The sequence below is a fragment of the Bos javanicus genome, chromosome 18 (genome assembly GCF_032452875.1).
Source record: "Bos javanicus breed banteng chromosome 18, ARS-OSU_banteng_1.0, whole genome shotgun sequence".
In the NCBI taxonomy this organism is placed as follows: Eukaryota; Metazoa; Chordata; class Mammalia; order Artiodactyla; family Bovidae; genus Bos; species Bos javanicus.
In genome coordinates, this window is record NC_083885.1 from 35,262,019 (window position 1) to 35,280,139 (window position 18,121).

The window sequence follows — 18,121 nt, forward strand, 5'->3', positions numbered from 1 at the left end:
GGGTGCTGCAAAGGAAGGCAAAGAGGAGGAGCTGGAGACGGGGGAGAATGGGGTGACTTGTGTCTCTGGTAAGAGAGGATGAGGGAGAGGATGTCAGTGCCCCTGAGGGCCCATGCCGCCCTCACTCCAAACCTCTGGATAGTCAAGACCAACCCTCAGGAGGAAAAGAGGCAGATATTTAGAAATCTTTTAAAATCCCTCAAACCACTTCTGGATATCTGTGCAGCCTCTAAAGATGATGGACTACAGAGTGAAGCCTGATGGGTGGGAGAGCTTTCAGGGTTGGAGAAGACCAGTGTTATTTTACTGAGGGGAAGGGTGGGGGAGTGGAGCTGACCCTTTGAGTTCAGTGTGAGGTCAGCCATGAGCTCCACCTCAGCCCACTCCAGGGGAGAGCCAGCATTGTAGCCCCTTACTGAAAAGACTGGGTTCTGGCCCCCTTGGCCAGCAGGTACCCAGATCTTGCCAGGGTCCTCACCCATGCTCCCAGAGTGAGCCTGAGCTCCACAGATGCTGGTACCCAGGGAGTGGTAAACAAGTGGCCTAGCTAAGAGCTCAGACTTACTGGCCAGATAGTGGCAGGAAGGGCAGCCTGCCCCCAGAGCAGGGAAACTGAGGCTGGCAGAGGGGCAGGGCTGAGAAGCAGTGTCCAGACCCAGAAGGTGTCTGTCTGATGAGCAGGCTTCAGGCCTTCCTATTCCGCTCCCTGAAACTGGCCCTGATCATTTCCTCCAGCCAGCCCAACCCAGCAGTGGCCGCTCCAGGACCTGTTTCAGATATAGGGGCCTGAAAGTTCTCGTGGAGCCCACGGGATCTGTGGAGATACCAGGCAAGCCAGGCTCCCCGGTGCACTAGATTTGGGGGAAGCGACTTAGCAACAGCAGCAGCAATAGGAAGGAATGTCTCCTTCCTGCCTTTGCTAATGGTTCTCCGAAAGCCGCCCAATTCCCGTGGATCCCGACCCCAAGCGCTGAGAACTCTCAGCGCCTGCGTAACCTCCAGGATCCCTCTCGTCTCCACCCTGCCCGGTCAAGCCGGTGGACGCCGCGGGCCACCCCCCTGCCGGGTTAGCAGAGAGGGCGGAGCGAGTCGCGGGCGCCTCCAGAGGTGCTAGAGCCTCCGGCGCGCAGGGGGTGGGGCCCAGCCGGCCAGGGGAGGAGCGGGGCGTCTGGGCGGCAGGCGGCGGAGCAGAGGGAGGGGCGGGCACCGGCGGCGGCGACAGCGGCAGCTGCGGCGCGACCTGACCCGGCAGCGACGAGTGCACGGAGAGAGCGAGGTCCGCTCAGCCAGCGCAGCCATGTGAGTGTCCCCGCCGTTTCCGGGGCCCGGGGCGGCGGTTCTGGTGCCTTCCCCCGTCTGGGGAGTCCCGGATCTGCAGCCCCCGCTGCGGCCCTGTCTCGTGTCGCCCCATTCCCGGGACCCAGGCACCACGGTGTCGTTCCTACCCTCCCCTCGGGCGCGGAACACGGCCACAAAGGCTGCCGCCTCGGGGCCTGCCGCACCCGGCGCTGCCGCCTCCCCTCCCACGGCCAGGCCCAGGCGGCCCGTGCCCTGGGGCTCTGGGGTGGGCCAGGCCTGAGGGTGGGTCCTAGGCGTCAGCCTGGGTGCTGGCACAGACGCTCACCGGGAGCCCCGCTGCCCTCGCCGTGGGAGAAACTGAGCTGGGAATGGGGAGAGGGCCCCGAGGGGCACAGGCCAGCCTACTAGATGAGCTAATCTCTCTGGCTCCACCGGCTGGACTAAGCCGCTTTGGGGCCCGACCCGAGGTAGCCAATCTGGTCTTGGACTGGACTCTTCGCCCAAATCTGGCGGAGGCTGGAGAGAATCGCCTGGTTCAGTGGGGGAACAGACCCTGTACCTGAAAATGAAAGGTTGGTGTGGGGACTCTGCAAGCAGCCAGGCCTGGGCACCCTGCAGAACCGGTTTGGGGAAGGGGCTGCTCACCCGGGCTAGGGTTCTGGGTAAGCCTGGCTTTAGCACCCTCTATTCTCCTCTCCCTGAGACTAGAATCTGGCCTCAGAGATTGACCCATCTCAGCCAGTTCTGGGTAGCTTTCTAATACAAGTCGGGGTTGGCTGGCCGGCCAAGCGCCTACTGTGTGCAGTCTAGTGTAACATAAAGATGGGCCATCTGCGGGGCTTGCCCTGGGCCTGTATTGCCCAATTGTCGGCACAGCCTTCTGAGGACGGTTAACAGACAATCTGGCAGATGCAGAAACTGGCCCAGAGAGGTTAAGTAATATTCTGAAGGTCACACAGCTGGTTTGGAGAGAAGTGGGAATTAGACCCAGGTCTTAAGTATTGCCACTGTACTAACCACTTCCCTGGCATGGAGGGTAGAGATGGGGTTGGGGGAGAGATGAGAACTGGAGTGTGAGGTACAAAATAGTCCAGGGAGACAGGAGGCTCATTTCCTACTTAAGCCCGCCCTCCCTGTCCTGGGTCCTGTGGGGCAGCAGTTGCAGAGGGGTACCTGGAAATGGGTGGGGGTGAGGGGAGCACACAGGGCACCGGGCTGGGTCCTCCCTGGGTGGAAAAGCAGGCAAGGAGGACGTGGCTGAGTCACTGCGGGCCCCTCGCTGGCTGCAGCTTCGACTAGCGCCTCTGCTAGGCCCAGCCCGGGGGAGGCCACAGGCTTCCAGTGCGCCGCCGTCCGGGGAATGTGACCAGCTGACCAGGGAGGGGGCCGGCAGGAAGTGAGGCCACCCGGCCGCCTCCGCCCGGTTCCGGGGTGGGGGGTCCCAGGCCGCACCGCGGCCCCTCTCCCTCCCTGCTCCCGCAGCTGCGGCATGACGTCAGCAGCCGGGTTTGGGGCAGTTGCCATGGAGACAGGGGCAGGCTCGGGAGGGACCCCATTCTTCCTCGTAGCCGCCCCTGGCCCGGGTTATTTTTAGCGTCTGTTTACCTCTGTCCTGGGCGGCCCTGCGGTAGGGCGGGGCGGGCTGGGGGACTCCTGGGAAAGTGGCTGGCCTGGCATTCCTCTGAGCTAGGCAGACAGGTGGCAAGATCTCCTGCCCCACATAAGTGCAGCAGTTTCAGCCTGAAGAGGGGATTGAAGGCTGTGGGATCTGGGGCCACGCAGGCGACCAGTGTTCCTTTCTTAGCTGCTCCAGCTGGCCATGCCACAGGTCCCAACACCCTTGAGACCTGGGTTCTTTCCCATCTCCAGAACAGACTTAAAGGCTGGCGAGTCCAGAGAGTCCCCTGACTTATCAGTCAGCCCCTCCTCCGGTTGAGGTAGACCCTGTCTCTTAGCTCAAGGGGTTCAGCTTTTCTTCCCGCCCCCGGCAGGGGAGATCTTGCCTAGTCACCCCCTGGAATTGTCAGTTAGATTAATATTGTGCTGGTCATTTGGACCATCAGATCCCTGTGGCAGAAGCCCAGTCAGAGAAAGAAAATTGATGGGAAGGTCAGCCTCCTTTGAGTCCAGCCCACCCACTCAGTTCCAGACTCCCAGGGATCCCCTACCATGCCCTATCTTGGGGGGAGGGGGGTGGCGGGGGTGACGGGGGGGGGGAGCGGGCAGCAAACTCCACTTGCTGATACAATCAGAAAGGAAGAAAGGGAAGAGGAAACTGACCATGAGTTAGGGGAGTTGGGGGGACAGAGACTGGAAATGTATCTCTGCAGCAGCTCAGAGCATCCCAGTTCCATCAGCCTCCAGCGCAGACTCAGCTCCTGCCCGCCTCCACTGCTTTGGTGCAGGGCGCGGAGGACACCGCAGTGAGCAGAGCAGGCAGGCCTCAGCCCCCAGAGCTCACAGTCTGGTTAGAAGACAGACCCTAAAGGAGAACTGACAACAGAGTTATGTGACCTCAGGGATCAGAGAGAGGAAGCTATGAGGTGCCTACAAGGGAGAACCAATTGAGGGCAGGCTTCCTAAAGGAAGAAGTAGTAGGGTAAAGGAAAAAGAGAGCGAGCTGGTCAGGCTGAGAGTAGTGGGAAGGGGGTATAGGGTCAATGAGAGCTGCTGCTTGTAGGCCTGGAGAGAATTCACGGTAGCTGGAACAGAATGACCTTGGGGGAGCAGAGGACTGTGAGGGGAGGAGGAAGGTATGTGAGGGGAGGAACAGAGCCTGAAGGTCTCGTGGGTCATGTTAGAGAGTCTGGAGTTTATCCTTGGGGTAGGGGGATGCCCGTGGATGTTTCACAAGAGTTCAAATAGAGGGATGTGAAAGATATATAGAGTCCTGGCCCTGCTACTTAACAGCTGGGTCATCTTGGGCAGATTAATAATTGTTAATAACAGCAGTTAATATTTGCTGTGTGCTTACAATGAGGTATTGTATCCACCCCAACTTCCCTACCCCACATGCAATTCTCCCTTCCCCGAAAACTCCCAATAGAGGAAGTATCTCATTTCATCTTCCCAATAGCCCTGAGAGATAGTTGTTGTTATTACTGTTGTTATCCTCATTTAACAGATGGATATCTGCAGCCCAGAAACATTAGGAAATGTTTTTCCTGAAGTCACACAGCCAGTTAGCCTCAGGTTTCTCATCTGTGAAGTGGGGCTAATAGGACTCACCCATAGGGTTGTTGCCAGAATTAAATGAGATGATGTTTATTAATTAAGTACAATGCCTGGCATAGAAAGCACTTGATAAAGGACAGTTTTTAATATTGTCAGGTGACTGAAGTTTCAAGAGGGGTAATGCTGTTATTGAATGAAGAACAGATCATGGGACTTCCCTGGTGGTCCAGTGGCTAAGATGCCACACTCCCGATGCAGGGGGCCCAGGTTCCATCCCTGGTCAGGGAACTAAGATCCCACATGTCACAACTAAAGATCCTGAGTGCCGCAGCTAAGTCCCAGTGCAGCCAAATAAATAAATAAAACTAAAAACAAACAAACAGATCATTGTGGGTTAGCATGGAGACAGGGAATCCATTAGGAAGCTGTTGTAGGATTCTAGGTGAGAACCGGTGATGGCTTGAACTTGAGTTCTAGATGAGGGGGTGGATGTGATGGGACAGATGCCAGAGATGGCAGGAGTAGGTGACTGAGTATATGTGTTGGTGGGTAACAGAGACTGAGGCATCCAGAATGATTCTTAGTTTCTGTCTTAAACAACTGGATACGTAGATGATGGGCCTGTCATGGAGAGAGAAGGGAGAGTCAGGTTTGAGGAGCAAAGTGGTGACTTTAGTTTGGGGACTTCAAATTCAGCACATCCCTAGTAACCCACTCCAGTTTGTTACTCAGCTTCCGGGAGGCATCAGGCGGGCAGCTGGATGAACAGGCCTGGTGCTCAGAAGAACGGTTTGGGCAAGGAAGAGAGAAGGAAGCTGGGAACCTTTAGATGGCATTGAGCTGTGCGAGAGGGGCCCAGTCCATGAGTGGGGAGGAGGATGAGGACAATTCGGGGATGGGGAGAAAGACAGATCCCCTGTGGGAAAGTAAGATGTGCAGCCAGAGGGAGAGGTAGAAAGCCAGGGACGTGTTCCTTGAAATCCAAAGAAGGAAAGGCTTGAGGAAGAGGAAGAGAACTGCCCAGTGAAAAGCTTTGCTCAGATCAAGCAGGATAAGGACTAAACATTGAATAGGCAATTCAGCAGCGGGGAAGTCACTGGAAACCTTGTCATCCAGACCAGTCAGGAATGCTGGGTACAGAAACTGGACAGAGTAGGAAGAGGGGTGGGTGGATGGGGAGAGGAGGTGGAGGTGGACACACCTCTTCAAGAAACTTGGCTCTGAAAGAGCCAAATAGGGTGAGGGGTGGGGTAGCTGGAAAGAGACTGGGAGTCCACAGAGGGGTCATTTCTTTTTATAGTTGATTTATTTACAGTTAGCTTTGTATTGAAATAGAATATTCACACAGAAAGGGTACATGCCCTAAGTGGACAGCTCACAGTACATTTTCACAAAGGAACACACCCATCTAGGATCAGGAAATAGAACCCAGATTAGGAAACAGAACATAATCAGTACCCTGTCAGCCCCCTTGGGCTCCCTTCCAGTCGCTGCTCCCCAGGGCTAGTGTCACTGCTATTAATAGTCACTACTATTCTGACTTCTGCCACCACAGGTTAACTGGTTTTGAACGTCATATCAACTCATACACGTATCCTCTCTTGTGGTCTTTCTTCTTTCACTCAACATTATGTCTGTAGAATTCATCCCTGTTGTTGCATGTAATTGTATATTGTTCATTCTTTTCATTGTATAACATTCTATTATATCTACTGGTGGGCATTTGGGTATTCACAGGGTTGTTTTCACCTTTTATGTGGGAGTGACTGGAACTTGTTTGAGGTTTGTGGCGAAAGACTGAAACATCTTCCATGGGAAGGGAGAGGGATGGCTAGGGCCACACGTGAGGATTTCCCGCATGGGAAACAAGAGCCTGGCTGAGGTTGAGACTTGTTCTTTTCCAGCCCAGCTGCTGTGCCAAGACCTCTGGTGGCTCCCACTAGCCTGTGTGCAGGTGCAGAGAAGGCAGGGGATTGGGTTGCCCAGGGTTGGTTTCTGCCAGGTAAGGGAGTAGCCCAGAGTGCCGCGGATATTGGTAGCAGGCGGGCAAGCTGGAGTGGTGGCTGCAGATCCAGGCTGGGGAGAAGGCTGTGCTGGGAACGTGGGATGGAGGTGGCAGGGAGAAAGGAAGCAGAGGCAGGTTATGAGCTTTGTGCAGGGCCATGTCTGTGCAATAACTGCTGCCTCTCCAGCGACTAGAATAAGATTGTTACTTAGTAAACAGTTGAATAAATGAGCTGAGAGCTTCAGGAGGTCTCAGGTAGAAGGCAGGTGAGGTGGGGGTGATGGAGAGAGCCTGAAAGTTGTGGTCAGTGTGGTTCTGATTTAGGAAGGGGGGCACTCCAGAGCCAGGTGATGAGGCTGGGGTCTTCCAATGGAGGGTGGCTGCAGGGAGCAGAGAGAGGTGGGCAATCCACAGGAATCGATAGCTGCCAGAGGAGGGGGGCACAGCACTGTCTTCAAGGAGGGAGGGGGAAATAGCACTTCTCATACTAGGACCCTAGGACATCTTGCATCTGCATCTGTATCCGGGGGTGGGGGTGTCTGACTGGAAATGCAGATGCCTGGGCCCACCTCAGTCTTTTGGGGAGAAAGTAAGCCCAGGACGGCTGAATGGAGCATCAGGGAGCAGGAGTGTTTAGGAATGGGGGAGCACCTAGCCCCTCTGACGGAATGAGATGTCCAGTGGACCCTGGACATGGTGGCCTCTATCCAGGCAAGAATTGGATGGGGATAGTCAATGGAGAGATACTGGGGGCAAGAAAGGGCCAACACCAAGGGGATTCAGCCCATGCAAGCTGGGAGCCAGAGGATGGGGCCTCTGTCTTAGGAGGCAGTTTCTGCTAGAGAGAAGGCGCTGATCAGCAGTGGGACCTGATCCTCTCCTCATGGCCTAGGGGTGGAGGGAGTCCCCCAGACTAAGCACCACTTCTGTGGGTGGAGGGATGGGGTTGGTGCACGGTGCTGTGGGGCTCTCTGCACCCAGTTCCTTCTCTTCCTTCTGGGGGCAGCAGCACATAATATGGGGTTGATCCCTGCGCCCACTTCAAGGTCCGCCCTTCTCAGCCTCAGGGTCGCCTCATGTTCGGTGCCTCTCTGCCATTCTTCCGCACAGTCCCTCCACTCAGCACCCGCAGCCCTTACTTCTGCTCTCTCAGAAGACCTCACACACCCAGAACCCCATCTCTCAGTCCTCTGAACTCAGCCCTCTCAGCACCCTCCAACAGGCGCTCTATGAGCCCCCTGTGTTAACTACACTCAGTTCAGCCCCCCTCCCTCGTTGTCTTCACTCGGTTTAGCCACGCTCGACCCAGCTGAGAAGATCCCCGCCAGTCCCCAGCCCGAGGGGAACCCCCAGTCACCCCTCCCAGAAGCCAGGGGGGCCGAGGGCCCGGTGCCCCCCTGATCGGGCCGGTCCCGCCCCATCCCGGCGGGCTGAGTCAGGCGGCAGGAACTGGGCGGGGGGCGGCGCCGGGAGGAGCTGAAGCCGGAGCCAGAGTCTCTGGGAGCGAGCACGGAGGCCAGCCGGGCCGGCACCGAGGGGCCCTGGGCCGGCGTGGACTCGGGAGGGCCAGCGCGGGGGTTAAGGGGCTGTCCCGGACCTACCATGAGCGCCAAGAAGAGAGGTAGGACCCCGTCTGGGGCTGCGGAGGCTTCGGGGCTGTCCCAGGGGCGTGCGGGCCGAGTTCTGGGCGCCCGGGGCGCGGGGTTCGCCGGATTTGTGTGGGGCTTTGCCGAGGATCTCTTCCCTCTAAGGTCCAGGCGAAGGCGGCTGTCTGTGACTCAGTTTCCCCGTAGGAGTCTCAGGGAAGAGGAGGGGCGGGGCCCTTCTCGGCACTGCCCCCCACCCTGGGAATCCCCGGGCTCTGGGCGCCTCCGGGCGGGTGGCGGCTAGAGGGGAGCAGCTTCCGCGGGGCGGGCGGGTCTGGGGAGCCCAACCTGCGCAGGCCAGGCCTGCCAGACCGCTCCGCTGGGCTCCAAGCATGCACCCCGCCCCGCCCCGTGACCTCCCGCGGCCTCTCGGGGTGCGGGCGTGGGAGCTCCTGGCCCCACTTGGGGGAGGAGGTCAGGGGCAGGGCTGGGGAGCCCGCCCCACGCCCGGGTAAACAGACGCTTCCGCACATTCTTTGCGTGCCCCTCCCCTTTCCTGCCCCTTCCCAGCCCAGGGAGGGTCCCAGCGCGACCCTCCTTCCTTCCCCGCGCGCGGCAGGCGGAGCCTGCACCTCTGCAGGAAGTGGGGGCCGAGCCGAGGCCACGCTGAGTCCGAGACCGAGTCACCCGCGGCCGCCCTGTCATTAGGGCCCCGGTGCGTTTTGGACTGCCGGCGGCAAGCGGTGGTATCCGGCAGGACTGAGAAACAGGCTGGGCTGCAGGGAGGGGGCTTCAGGGGCCTGACTGGCGCTGGACACCAACCCCCTCGCCACCCCCAGGGAGCCCCGCGCGGACTCATTCCATGATGTCCCTGTCGGTGCGGCCGCAGCGCCGCCTGCTCAGCGCCCGGGTCAGTAGGAGCCAGTCCTTCGCAGGCGTCCTCGGAAGCCAGGAGCGGGGGCCCAGGTACGCAGCAGAGTGGGGCTGACTGGGTGCAGAGAGGCTAACCGGGTTGGAGTGTGCTAGTGAGGGTGTGGGGGAGGACTTCTTGCCTCTTTCTGAGTGCAGTCTCTTCTTCAGGAGCTTCCCGGCCTTCAGTCCTCCGGGGCCCCCTAGGAAGCCCCCGGCGCTCTCCCGAGTGTCCAAGATGTTTTCAGTGGCGCACCCGGCCCCCAAGGTCCCGCAGCCTGAGCGCCTAGACCTGGTGTACACTGCGCTCAAGCGAGGCCTGACGTAAGCAGTGCCTTCCCAACCCCTTGTCCCAGGATCCCTCCCTAAGGCCTCTACCCTTCCTGCTAATGGGAACCTTCCCCAGCTTCACTTCCTCTCCTCACTGCCCCTTCCTTGGGCAGATAGAGGCTGGAGAAGTAAGAGAACTCTGTGGTCACCGTTTACCCAGGGCTTATTTGGAAGTGCACCAGCAGGAGCAGGAGAAACTCCAAGGACAGATAAGGGAGTCCAAGAGGAATTCCCGCCTGGTGAGTGAAGAGTTGACATCCTGTATGTCCTGGTTTAATGCTCTTTGCTCTTGTGGTGTTGAGGGGCTGGGCAGGGCCAGTGCTGGCTAACATCAGGGCTGTTTTCTGGGGTGACTCAGTCCAGGTGTGACTAAAAAAGGGGTATCAGGCAAAACTGATAGGTTTCTTTCTTCCGCCTTCCCAGGCTGCGTGCACTTTCTGCCTGTGACCCAGTGCCTGCCCCCTGGGAACTTCCAGTGGGGTGGGTCAAACCCCACTGACATGGACGGTGGGAGATTATGTTGAGATTAGGTTTTGGTGGTCCACAGCGAGAGCTGTGGTTTTTTCTGGGTAACAGTTCAGGGCTTCGTGGAGAAAGAACCATTTCTGCTGGGTCTAACAGGAGTTCCCTGTTAGGGGGAACCAAGCATGAGGAGGCGCAGAGCTCTCGTCCTAGGGATGGTCGCAAAGGCAGTGGTCCAGGGGAGGGATCTCACAGAAGAGGCAGGGGGAAGAGTACTGGAGTGGTCCTGGGGACCAGATCTCTGACACCAGCAGAGACCAGGCATGTGAGAAGGTAGGCCAGTCCCCCCTTTGACTGGAATGGCTGCAGACTGTGGTGTGAGAGGAGGAACCCTGGGAGGGAAAGGCGCTGGATGGTCTGGCCAAGCCGGTGCCCCTGCTGGAGTTCTTCTCCTACCTCCTAATGTGTCCCTCTCCCCCCAACCTCTCCCTGCAGGGCTTCCTGTATGACCTGGACAAGGTGAGTGTATAGAGAATGGTGTTGGAAGAGGTTGACTCAGAGGTAGGTAAAGAGCCCTGGGCCTCAGGCTTCTAACACACCTTTCCCCCAGCAAGTCAAGTCCATTGAACGCTTCCTGCGACGGCTGGAGTTCCATGCCAGCAAGGTACTGGTGCGGCATACCTGTGTGTGCTTGCAGCTTGGGGTGGGAGGTCGGGTGTCACAGGGAGAGTGGGTGATGGTAGGCCCTGGGGAAGGCCCTGGGGGAGCAACCCCAGCAGTGAGTCTCAGTCCCCGTCTGCCACCCCACTCCTCTGCCCAGATTGATGAACTGTATGAGTCATACTGTGTGCAGCGGCGTCTCCGGGATGGCGCCTACAACATGGTCCGTGCCTACAGCACCGGCTCTCCGGGGAGCCGTGAGGCCCGGGACAGCCTGGCCGAGGCTACTCGAGGGCATCGCGAGTACACAGAGGTGAGGGGTGTGTGCCCCTGAGGCCGAGGCACAGGGTACAGTAGAGTTGGTGAGAGGGGAATGGCTTTTGACCTCTTCTGTCGTTCTCCTCGCCCCTGTCTCTTTGTCCAGAGCATGTGTCTGCTGGAGAGCGAGCTGGAAGCACAGCTGGGCGAGTTCCACCTCCGGATGAAAGGTACCAAGCAGTGAGGTGTCAGCCAGGGCGGGGAAGTGTGTGCCTGAGACCTCTCGACCCAGCTCATCTCCTTCTCCCCCACTCCCAGGGCTGGCCGGCTTCGCCAGGCTGTGTGTTGGTGACCAGTATGAGGTAGAAAGATGGGAAGGGAGGGGCTGGGGTGGCGGGGTCGCAACATGGAAGTCTGCTTTATCTTGCCTCTTCCCCTAGATCTACATGAAATATGGGCGTCAGCGCTGGAAACTACGGGGCCGCATAGAGAGTAGTGGAAAGCAGGTGTGGGACAGCGAGGAAACCGTCTTTCTGCCTCTTCTCACGGAATTCCTGTCCATCAAGGTGACGTCTCTGCCCAGGACCATAGGATACCAAGATGCTGTGACTCTGTGACCCGTGAACCCCTTTGGACCTTCATGACCTTGAGACCCTTAATGCCTGTGACCCCCACGTGGTTCCTTGTCCCTGTGAATGTGTGACCCCCTTGACCTTCATGACCCTGTGATTTCCCCGTGATCTTCTGACCTGGTGAATATTTGACCCCTGAACTCCCATGAGGCTGTGACTTCATGACAATAGTGACTACAGATTTGGACCTCTGTGATACTCATGCTCCCAGAATGCTTCAAGCCTGCATGGCCCCATGACCCTGTGACTGTGCAGGTTCAGACCTCTGATCCCCAACAATCTCATGATCCCTACACCCTGATGACCCTACCATGCATTCTTGGCTACAGGTGACAGAACTGAAGGGCCTGGCCAACCATGTGGTTGTAGGTAGCGTCTCCTGTGAGACCAAGGACCTGTTCGCTGCCTTGCCCCAGGTTGTAGCAGTGGACATTAATGACCTCGGCACCATCAAACTCAGCTTGGAAGTGACATGGAGGTTGGTAGGGCTGAGGGACTTGGAGACAGGGCTGGGGTTTGTGGCGTCTGCTAACAGATTCTTTCCTCTCCAGTCCCTTCGACAAGGATGACCAGCCCTCAGCTGCTTCTACTGTCAACAAGGCCTCTACAGTCACCAAGCGCTTCTCCACCTATAGCCAGAGCCCACCAGACACACCCTCACTTCGGGAACAGGCCTTTTATGTGAGTCACATCCCAGGCTCAGCACCACCTTCCCCAAGAAGAGGTGGTCCTGAAATGTCTTTTCCTCTCTCCCAGAATATGCTGAGGCGGCAGGAGGAGCTGGAGAATGGGACAGCATGGTCCCTGTCATCTGAATCTTCTGATGACTCATCCAGCCCACAGCTCTCAGGCACTGCCCGCCACTCCTCAGCCCCCAGACCCCTGGTGCAGCAGCCTGAGCCTCTGCCCATCCAAGTTGCCTTCCGTAGGGCTGAGACCTCCACTTCTGGGCCCATGGATGAGGAGGGGGCTGTGGCCCCAGCCCTAGCCAATGGGCATGCCCCCTACAGCCGGACTCTGAGCCACATCAGTGAGGCCAGCGTGGACGCTGCCCTGGCTGAGGCTTCAGTGGAGGCTGCAGACCTAGAAAGTCTAGTCCGGGGACCTAGCCCACCTGTGTGCCCAGATCCCACCCATGGGGAGCACCCTGCTCGTGTCCCTCCTGTCCTGGATGCTGGCCATTCTGCCACAAACCCCACTCTCAGTACAACAGGCCCTGCCCCATCTGCTCACCTAGGCTCGGCGAACAAGACCATAAATTCTAGCTCTCCTGAACTGCCCACCCAGACCACTACAGGCTCCACCTATTGTGCCATGAGCCCTACCCATAGTGCTCCAAGCCTCATTCACTGTACCACAGCTTCTACCCACAAGACCGTGGTCTCTATCCTCACTACCACAGGTCCTACCCCCAGTACCACAGGGCCAGTCCAGACCACAAGTCCCACCCACAAACCAGTGCTTTCTACCCTCACTCCTGCAGCTCCTACCCCCAATGCTACAGACCCAGTCCAGACCACCGCAAGCCTCAGCCACACTGTCACAAACTTGACACACACTGTCACAAGTGCTACCAACAAGCCCATGGTCTCTACTCTCATGACCGCAGGCCCTACAGCCAGTGCCACAGGTCCAGTGCAGACTACCACTAGCCCCACCCACACCACCACAAGCCCCACCCACACTGTTGCAAGCCCCACCCATGCTACTGCAAGCCCCACCTATACCACCACAGGCCCCACCCATACTACTGCAAGCCCCACCTATACCACCACAGGCTCCACCCACACCACTGCAAGCCCCACCTATACCACCACAGGCCCCACCCACACTACTGCAAGCCCCACCCACACCACCACAGGCCCCACCCACACTACTGCAACCACTACTCCCAAAGCCAAGATGTCAACTAACACCACTACACCCAATGCTAAGGACCCAGTCCAGACCACCAGCAGTCCCACCCATTGTGTCACAAGCCCCACTCTTATAACTGTAAACTCATCCACTTTTCTAGACTTTGCCAAGCTCTCCAGCCCCTCTGCAAATACAGACCCTCCCCACCTAGGCACTGACCCCCTATCTGATAGTTACCTAGCCTCTACTCCTTGCACTCAGGCAGACCCCATATCCCCCAGCACCTCCCATCCAAGTCCTGCTTGTTCCAGTTGGGAGCCCCTCACAACCCCTTCCCCAGATCCCTCAGAAGCCATCCGTCAGAGCCCAAGTATCCCTCCCTCACCCCTAGCCCCTGTGCCCCAGCATCCAGACCCTAAAGTGGCCAGGGCTACTCCGGCCCCAGTTCCAGGGGCAGCTGGAGGGGCTGGGGACAGGAGGCTGGAAGAGGCTCTGGGGGCCCTGATGGCTGCCCTGGATGACTATCGTGGCCAGTTTCCCGAGCTGCAGGGCCTGGAGCAGGAGGTGACCCGGCTGGAGAGTCTGCTCATGGTAAGGAGGGCCAGACTGGGCTGCAGTGTACAGGGAGGGCAGCCAGGCAGGGGCAGCAGCTCTGACGCCCTTCAAAACCCCAGCAGAGACAAGGCCTGACTCGGAGCCGGGCCTCTAGTCTAAGCATCACTGTGGAGCACGCCCTGGAGAGCTTCAGCTTTCTCAATGAGGATGAAGATGAAGACAATGACAGCCCTGGGGACAGGTGAGAAGGGCGAGGGGAGGGGGAAGAGGGGAGGTGAGTACCAGGTGAAGGAGAAAGGTGAGAAAGGGGAACAGGTGAGGTGAGGCCAGGTGGACCACGTAGAGACAGCAGCAAGACGAGAGGTGGGCGGGAGGAGCGGGGTTGCTGGTGGGTGCTTCTGTGTTCACCCCACCCATGTACTCGTGTGTCCTTGGTGCCCATGTTTTCAACCCCATCTGTATCCCCAGTGCTTCTGGCCACCTTCCTCCTCATCCCTGCAGTGTCTGCCTCCCCTGTCGGTCCCTGTCAGCTCCTGAGTCTCCAGCTCCTCCGCTCTTCCTTGGCCTCACCTTGAACCCACGCTATGAACGAGCCCTTTCTGTGCCTCCCTGTGCGTCCTGGGTCCCTCGGCATCAGCCTCCACTGTCTGGATCCCGATTGGCCCAGAGACCCGGGCCCCTTGGCTCTCTGTCCCGGAGTGGCCTTTGCCAACTCCCAGTTGAAGATCTTACGCGGCCCCTCCTCCCTCTGATGCTGCCCAGGTTACGACCCCGTGCCCCGCGCCCCTTGGGCCACAGCCTCTCGCAGTCCACTTTGCATAGACTTTGCATCCCGCCTGCAGCCCTACTCCTGCCCGTCCTGGCCCCAGCGGTGCTGGCCGTCGTAGCTGAGGTGGCCCTGGGCAGATGGGCTCTGGGCAGACCCCTGCTACCACCTGTTGGTCCCAGCCCTTTCCTCCTTCTGGAAGTCTTCTGTGAACTTGCCCATTGTCTGTTGTTTGTGTGTTATCTGTTCTGTTCTGGGATGGCGGGTGGGGGAGCTTAATAAAAATTCACTGGTGACCAGATGATGATGTCTGCTCCTGGGGCGGTTGACCCCATCTTTCTCTCAGGCCCCCAAACAGCCTAGCACCTGGGGCTGAGGACAGCCTCGACTCGCCCAGTGCCCGACCCCTCAGCACAGAGTGTCCAGCTCTGGATGCTGCCTTGGTTCAGCACCTGTATCACTGCAGCCACCTCCTGCTGGTGAGGCTAGTGGCGTTTCCCCCACCCTCCCCTGGTAGCCGCTTCCCCCAGGGAGCCCTGCACCTCATTCCTGGCCCTTCACCCCTCCTCTGAGTTCCACTCCCCAATGTCCCAGGGCCTGGCTTTTGCTGAATGGAACACCTCCCACACTCTGGCTCCCCCAAGCCTCTCCCCATGCATGCTGGGACTTGCAGTCCCCGGTCTCCATCCTCTCTAAGCTCTACCTTGAGGTCTGAGCTACTTGGCCACCCCTGTTCTCCAGAAACTGGGCACATTTGGGCCCCTGCGCTGCCAGGAGGCATGGGCCCTGGAGCGGCTACTGCGGGAGGCCCGAGTGCTTGAAGCAGTATGTGAGCTCAGCAGGCGATGGGAAATACCTGCCACCTCTGCCCAGGAAGGTAAAGGCTGTGTGGGCCCTGGTGTGTGTGTCCTGGAGCTCCCGCCTTGCCCTGCCCCACCTGCACACTTGTCTCACCACCTGCTTGCTCTGTTGCTGACAGTTTCCTGCATCTCCTCACAGTGGTGCAGTTCTCAGCCTCTCGGCCTGGCTTCCTGACCTTCTGGGACCAATGCACAGAGGGATTCAGCCCTTTCATCTGCCCTGTGGAGCGGGTGCTCCTCACCTTCTGCAATCAGTACAGCGCCCGTCTCTCCCTGCGCCAGCCAGGCTTAGCCGAGGCCGGTGAGTGGGCTGCTGGCCTTCCTCCTCTACCCTCCTTTCTCAGATCCCCAGTGATGGGACCTTAGGGAAAGCCAGGTCAGCCCACACAGACACGCTGAGTTGAGCACTGGGAAGAAATAGCAAAGGCACATGGTTCAGCACAAAAGGGCCCAGATTGGACAGGGACTTCCTGGATGTGCACCAGGGATGGGGCACCCTTCCCTCTAATGACCCAGGTCCCTCCACTCCCTGAGACCTGCAACCCTGCCTCCCACAGTGTGCGTCAAGTTCCTGGAGGATGCCCTGGGCCAGAAGCTGCCCCGGAACCAGGCAGGCCCTGGAGAGCAGCTCACCGTCTTCCAGTTCTGGAGTTACGTCGAAGCCTTGGACTGCTCCTCCATGGAGGGCTATGTAACTGAGACAGCTGAGGAGGGTGAGGCAGTGGCCCTGGTCACAAAGTGGCCTGGCCCTGTGGGTGGGTCTGAAGGTGTAGATTCAGGACATGAGGGTACAAAAGACCCTACCCCTGGAGGCTCTTTGCCCTGCCACCTTGTTCCAACTGACAACCCCCTCCCCCACTGCCCAACTTCCTTCTTTCAGTGTTACTAGTGCGGAATCTGAACTCGGATGACCAGGCTATTGTGCTGAAGGCACTGAGGTTGGCACCTGAGGGGCGGCTCCAAAGGGACGGGCTCCGGGCCCTCAGCTCTTTGCTTGTCCATGGGAACAACAAGGTCATGGCTGCTGTCAGCACTCAGCTCCGGAGCCTGTCGCTGGGCCCTGCCTTCAGGGAGAGGGTGAGAGTTGGGCAGGCCTCCCTGGAGGGTGGAGGCTGGGGTCCCAGGCTGAGTCCCAGGCTGAATTTACCCTCCCACCCCTACCCAGGCCCTGCTGTGCTTCCTGGACCAGCTGGAGGATGAGGATGTGCAGACCAGAGTGGCCGGCTGCCTGGCTCTGGGCTGCATCAAGGTGACCCCTGCCAACCTTCCCACCCTCTGTCTCCCCTCCCAGCTCCCCGAGCCCTGGGTCCTAAGCCTGCTCCCCTGGGCCCACCTCAGTGCTCTCTCCCCTGGTAGGCTCCAGAAGGCATTGAGCCCCTGGTGTACCTCTGCCAGACGGACACAGAAGCCGTGAGGGAAGCAGCTCGGCAGAGCCTGCAGCAGTGTGGTGAGGCTGGGGATCAGGAGGCACGGGTCTAGTTGAGTTCTAGGACATTTGGCTGCTGGGAGTTGGGGTGAGATGGTTTCGGGGCGGGAGGGAAGGGTGGAGCTAGGACCACTCCTGACCCCATCCTTATCCATTCCAGGAGAGGAGGGACAGTCTGCCCACCGAAGGCTGGAGGAGTCACTGGATGCCCTGCCCCACATCTTTGGGCCTGGCAGCATGGCCAGCACAGCATTCTAAACTCCCCACCCAGCGGCCCCCAGTGCCCCTTCCCCGCACCTTCAGGGCTTACCAGGCACTGGCAGGGAGGATGAGGGCTGGCTCCAGGCATCCCTCCCTCACAGATTCCTATCACTGAAAATCTAATATATTCTCCTGTTGTCCTTGGGGTTGGTGGAGTCAGTGCCACAGTCAAGTGCCTCCCAGCCTTGGCTCAGCACACTTGCCATAGATCGGTGTCCTGGGCCTGGCCGTCCTGCCTTTGCCCTGCCCTTGGTTTTGTATTTTATTTACAGAGTTTTACAGAAAATAAAAAAAAAAAGCAGAAATGCCTTTCCTACATAGCCTGGACTGGTGCACTTCTAACCTCCTGCTCCAGCATCTTCTGGCTGTGGCCCTGACACTAGTGTGTCCACACTCCAACTGTGACAGTACCATGTGCTTTTGCCCTGGAAATCCAGATGGAAGAAGCCCAGAGGCTGGAAATGGGCTTGGAAAAAAGGGCAGAGGAAGAGGGTGGTGGAGTGTTGCTGAGGAGGCCTGGCCTGCAGGTGGGTGTACCCTGGGCCTGGAAGCTATAGGACTAGTCTGGAACTAAACTCTGGAGCTGGCCTAGAGAAGGCTCAAAGGGTGCCAGTCCTGGGAATGGCTCCCTAGCAGCAGCTGGCTTGGCTGGGAGGCAAAGAGGAAGCAGGCAGGAAGAGACGGTGCGGTGGTGGCTGGAGCTTCTGGCCACCAGGGGGCAGCAGAACCCCGTCAGGGAATGCCAGGCTTCTGGGTCTTTACTTCAGCAAAGGCAACTTCCTACAGAAGGGGCTGTGCCCAAGGAGGTGGGTGGGTTGAGAGGAGGTTCTTGCCGAGGGGAGAGCTGGGGCCAGGAAGACAGGTGACGTGGGTGGCTGCCCTATGACTCTCTTTAACAGTAAGTCCCTCCTGTCCCTGAGCCGCCTCCCCTCTGTAATAACAAACCTGACTAAACCTTGTGACCTTGCCACAGCTGGCAGACTCATGCTGCCCCAGGGAGAGGGCTCACGTGAGTTTATTAACCCCAGAAAGTTAACGAGTTCAGTGGGAGGGACCTGAGGGTAGGGTGGGACTGCAGGAT

General features: G+C 58.6%; 1 protein-coding gene and 1 long non-coding RNA gene across 10 annotated transcripts in view; one reads left to right on the forward strand and one right to left on the reverse strand.

The window, feature by feature from the left end:
- LOC133230329 (uncharacterized) overlaps nt 1–8,772 on the reverse strand; it is a 26,551-nt gene extending 17,779 nt beyond the window's left edge. For both annotated transcript variants that reach the window (XR_009730816.1, XR_009730817.1), the window contains exon 1: nt 8,080–8,772. This is a non-coding gene — a long non-coding RNA (uncharacterized LOC133230329). The remainder of the gene's footprint in view (nt 1–8,079) is intronic.
- RIPOR1 (RHO family interacting cell polarization regulator 1) lies at nt 1,188–17,358 on the forward strand. 8 transcript variants are annotated; one of them, XM_061387589.1, is made up of 22 exons: nt 3,512–8,099; nt 8,904–9,030; nt 9,145–9,297; nt 9,464–9,542; nt 10,261–10,284; nt 10,376–10,429; nt 10,586–10,738; nt 10,850–10,913; nt 11,002–11,045; nt 11,124–11,249; nt 11,645–11,793; nt 11,867–11,996; nt 12,072–13,763; nt 13,850–13,968; nt 14,840–14,972; nt 15,235–15,370; nt 15,493–15,654; nt 15,911–16,066; nt 16,234–16,430; nt 16,519–16,602; nt 16,710–16,800; nt 16,940–17,358. In XM_061387589.1, exons 1-22 carry the CDS (start codon nt 8,081–8,083, stop codon nt 17,035–17,037), a joined length of 3,990 nt encoding a protein of 1,329 aa, XP_061243573.1. In that variant the 5' UTR covers nt 3,512–8,080; the 3' UTR covers nt 17,038–17,358. The 8 variants fall into 8 exon arrangements, with proteins under 8 accessions (XP_061243569.1, XP_061243568.1, XP_061243572.1 ...); XM_061387586.1 differs by having other exon boundaries at nt 3,513–8,099; nt 13,847–13,968; XM_061387585.1 differs by lacking the exon at nt 3,512–8,099 and adding an exon at nt 1,188–1,299 and having other exon boundaries at nt 10,376–10,738; nt 13,847–13,968.
- Nucleotides 17,359–18,121: the final 763 nt, after the last annotated feature.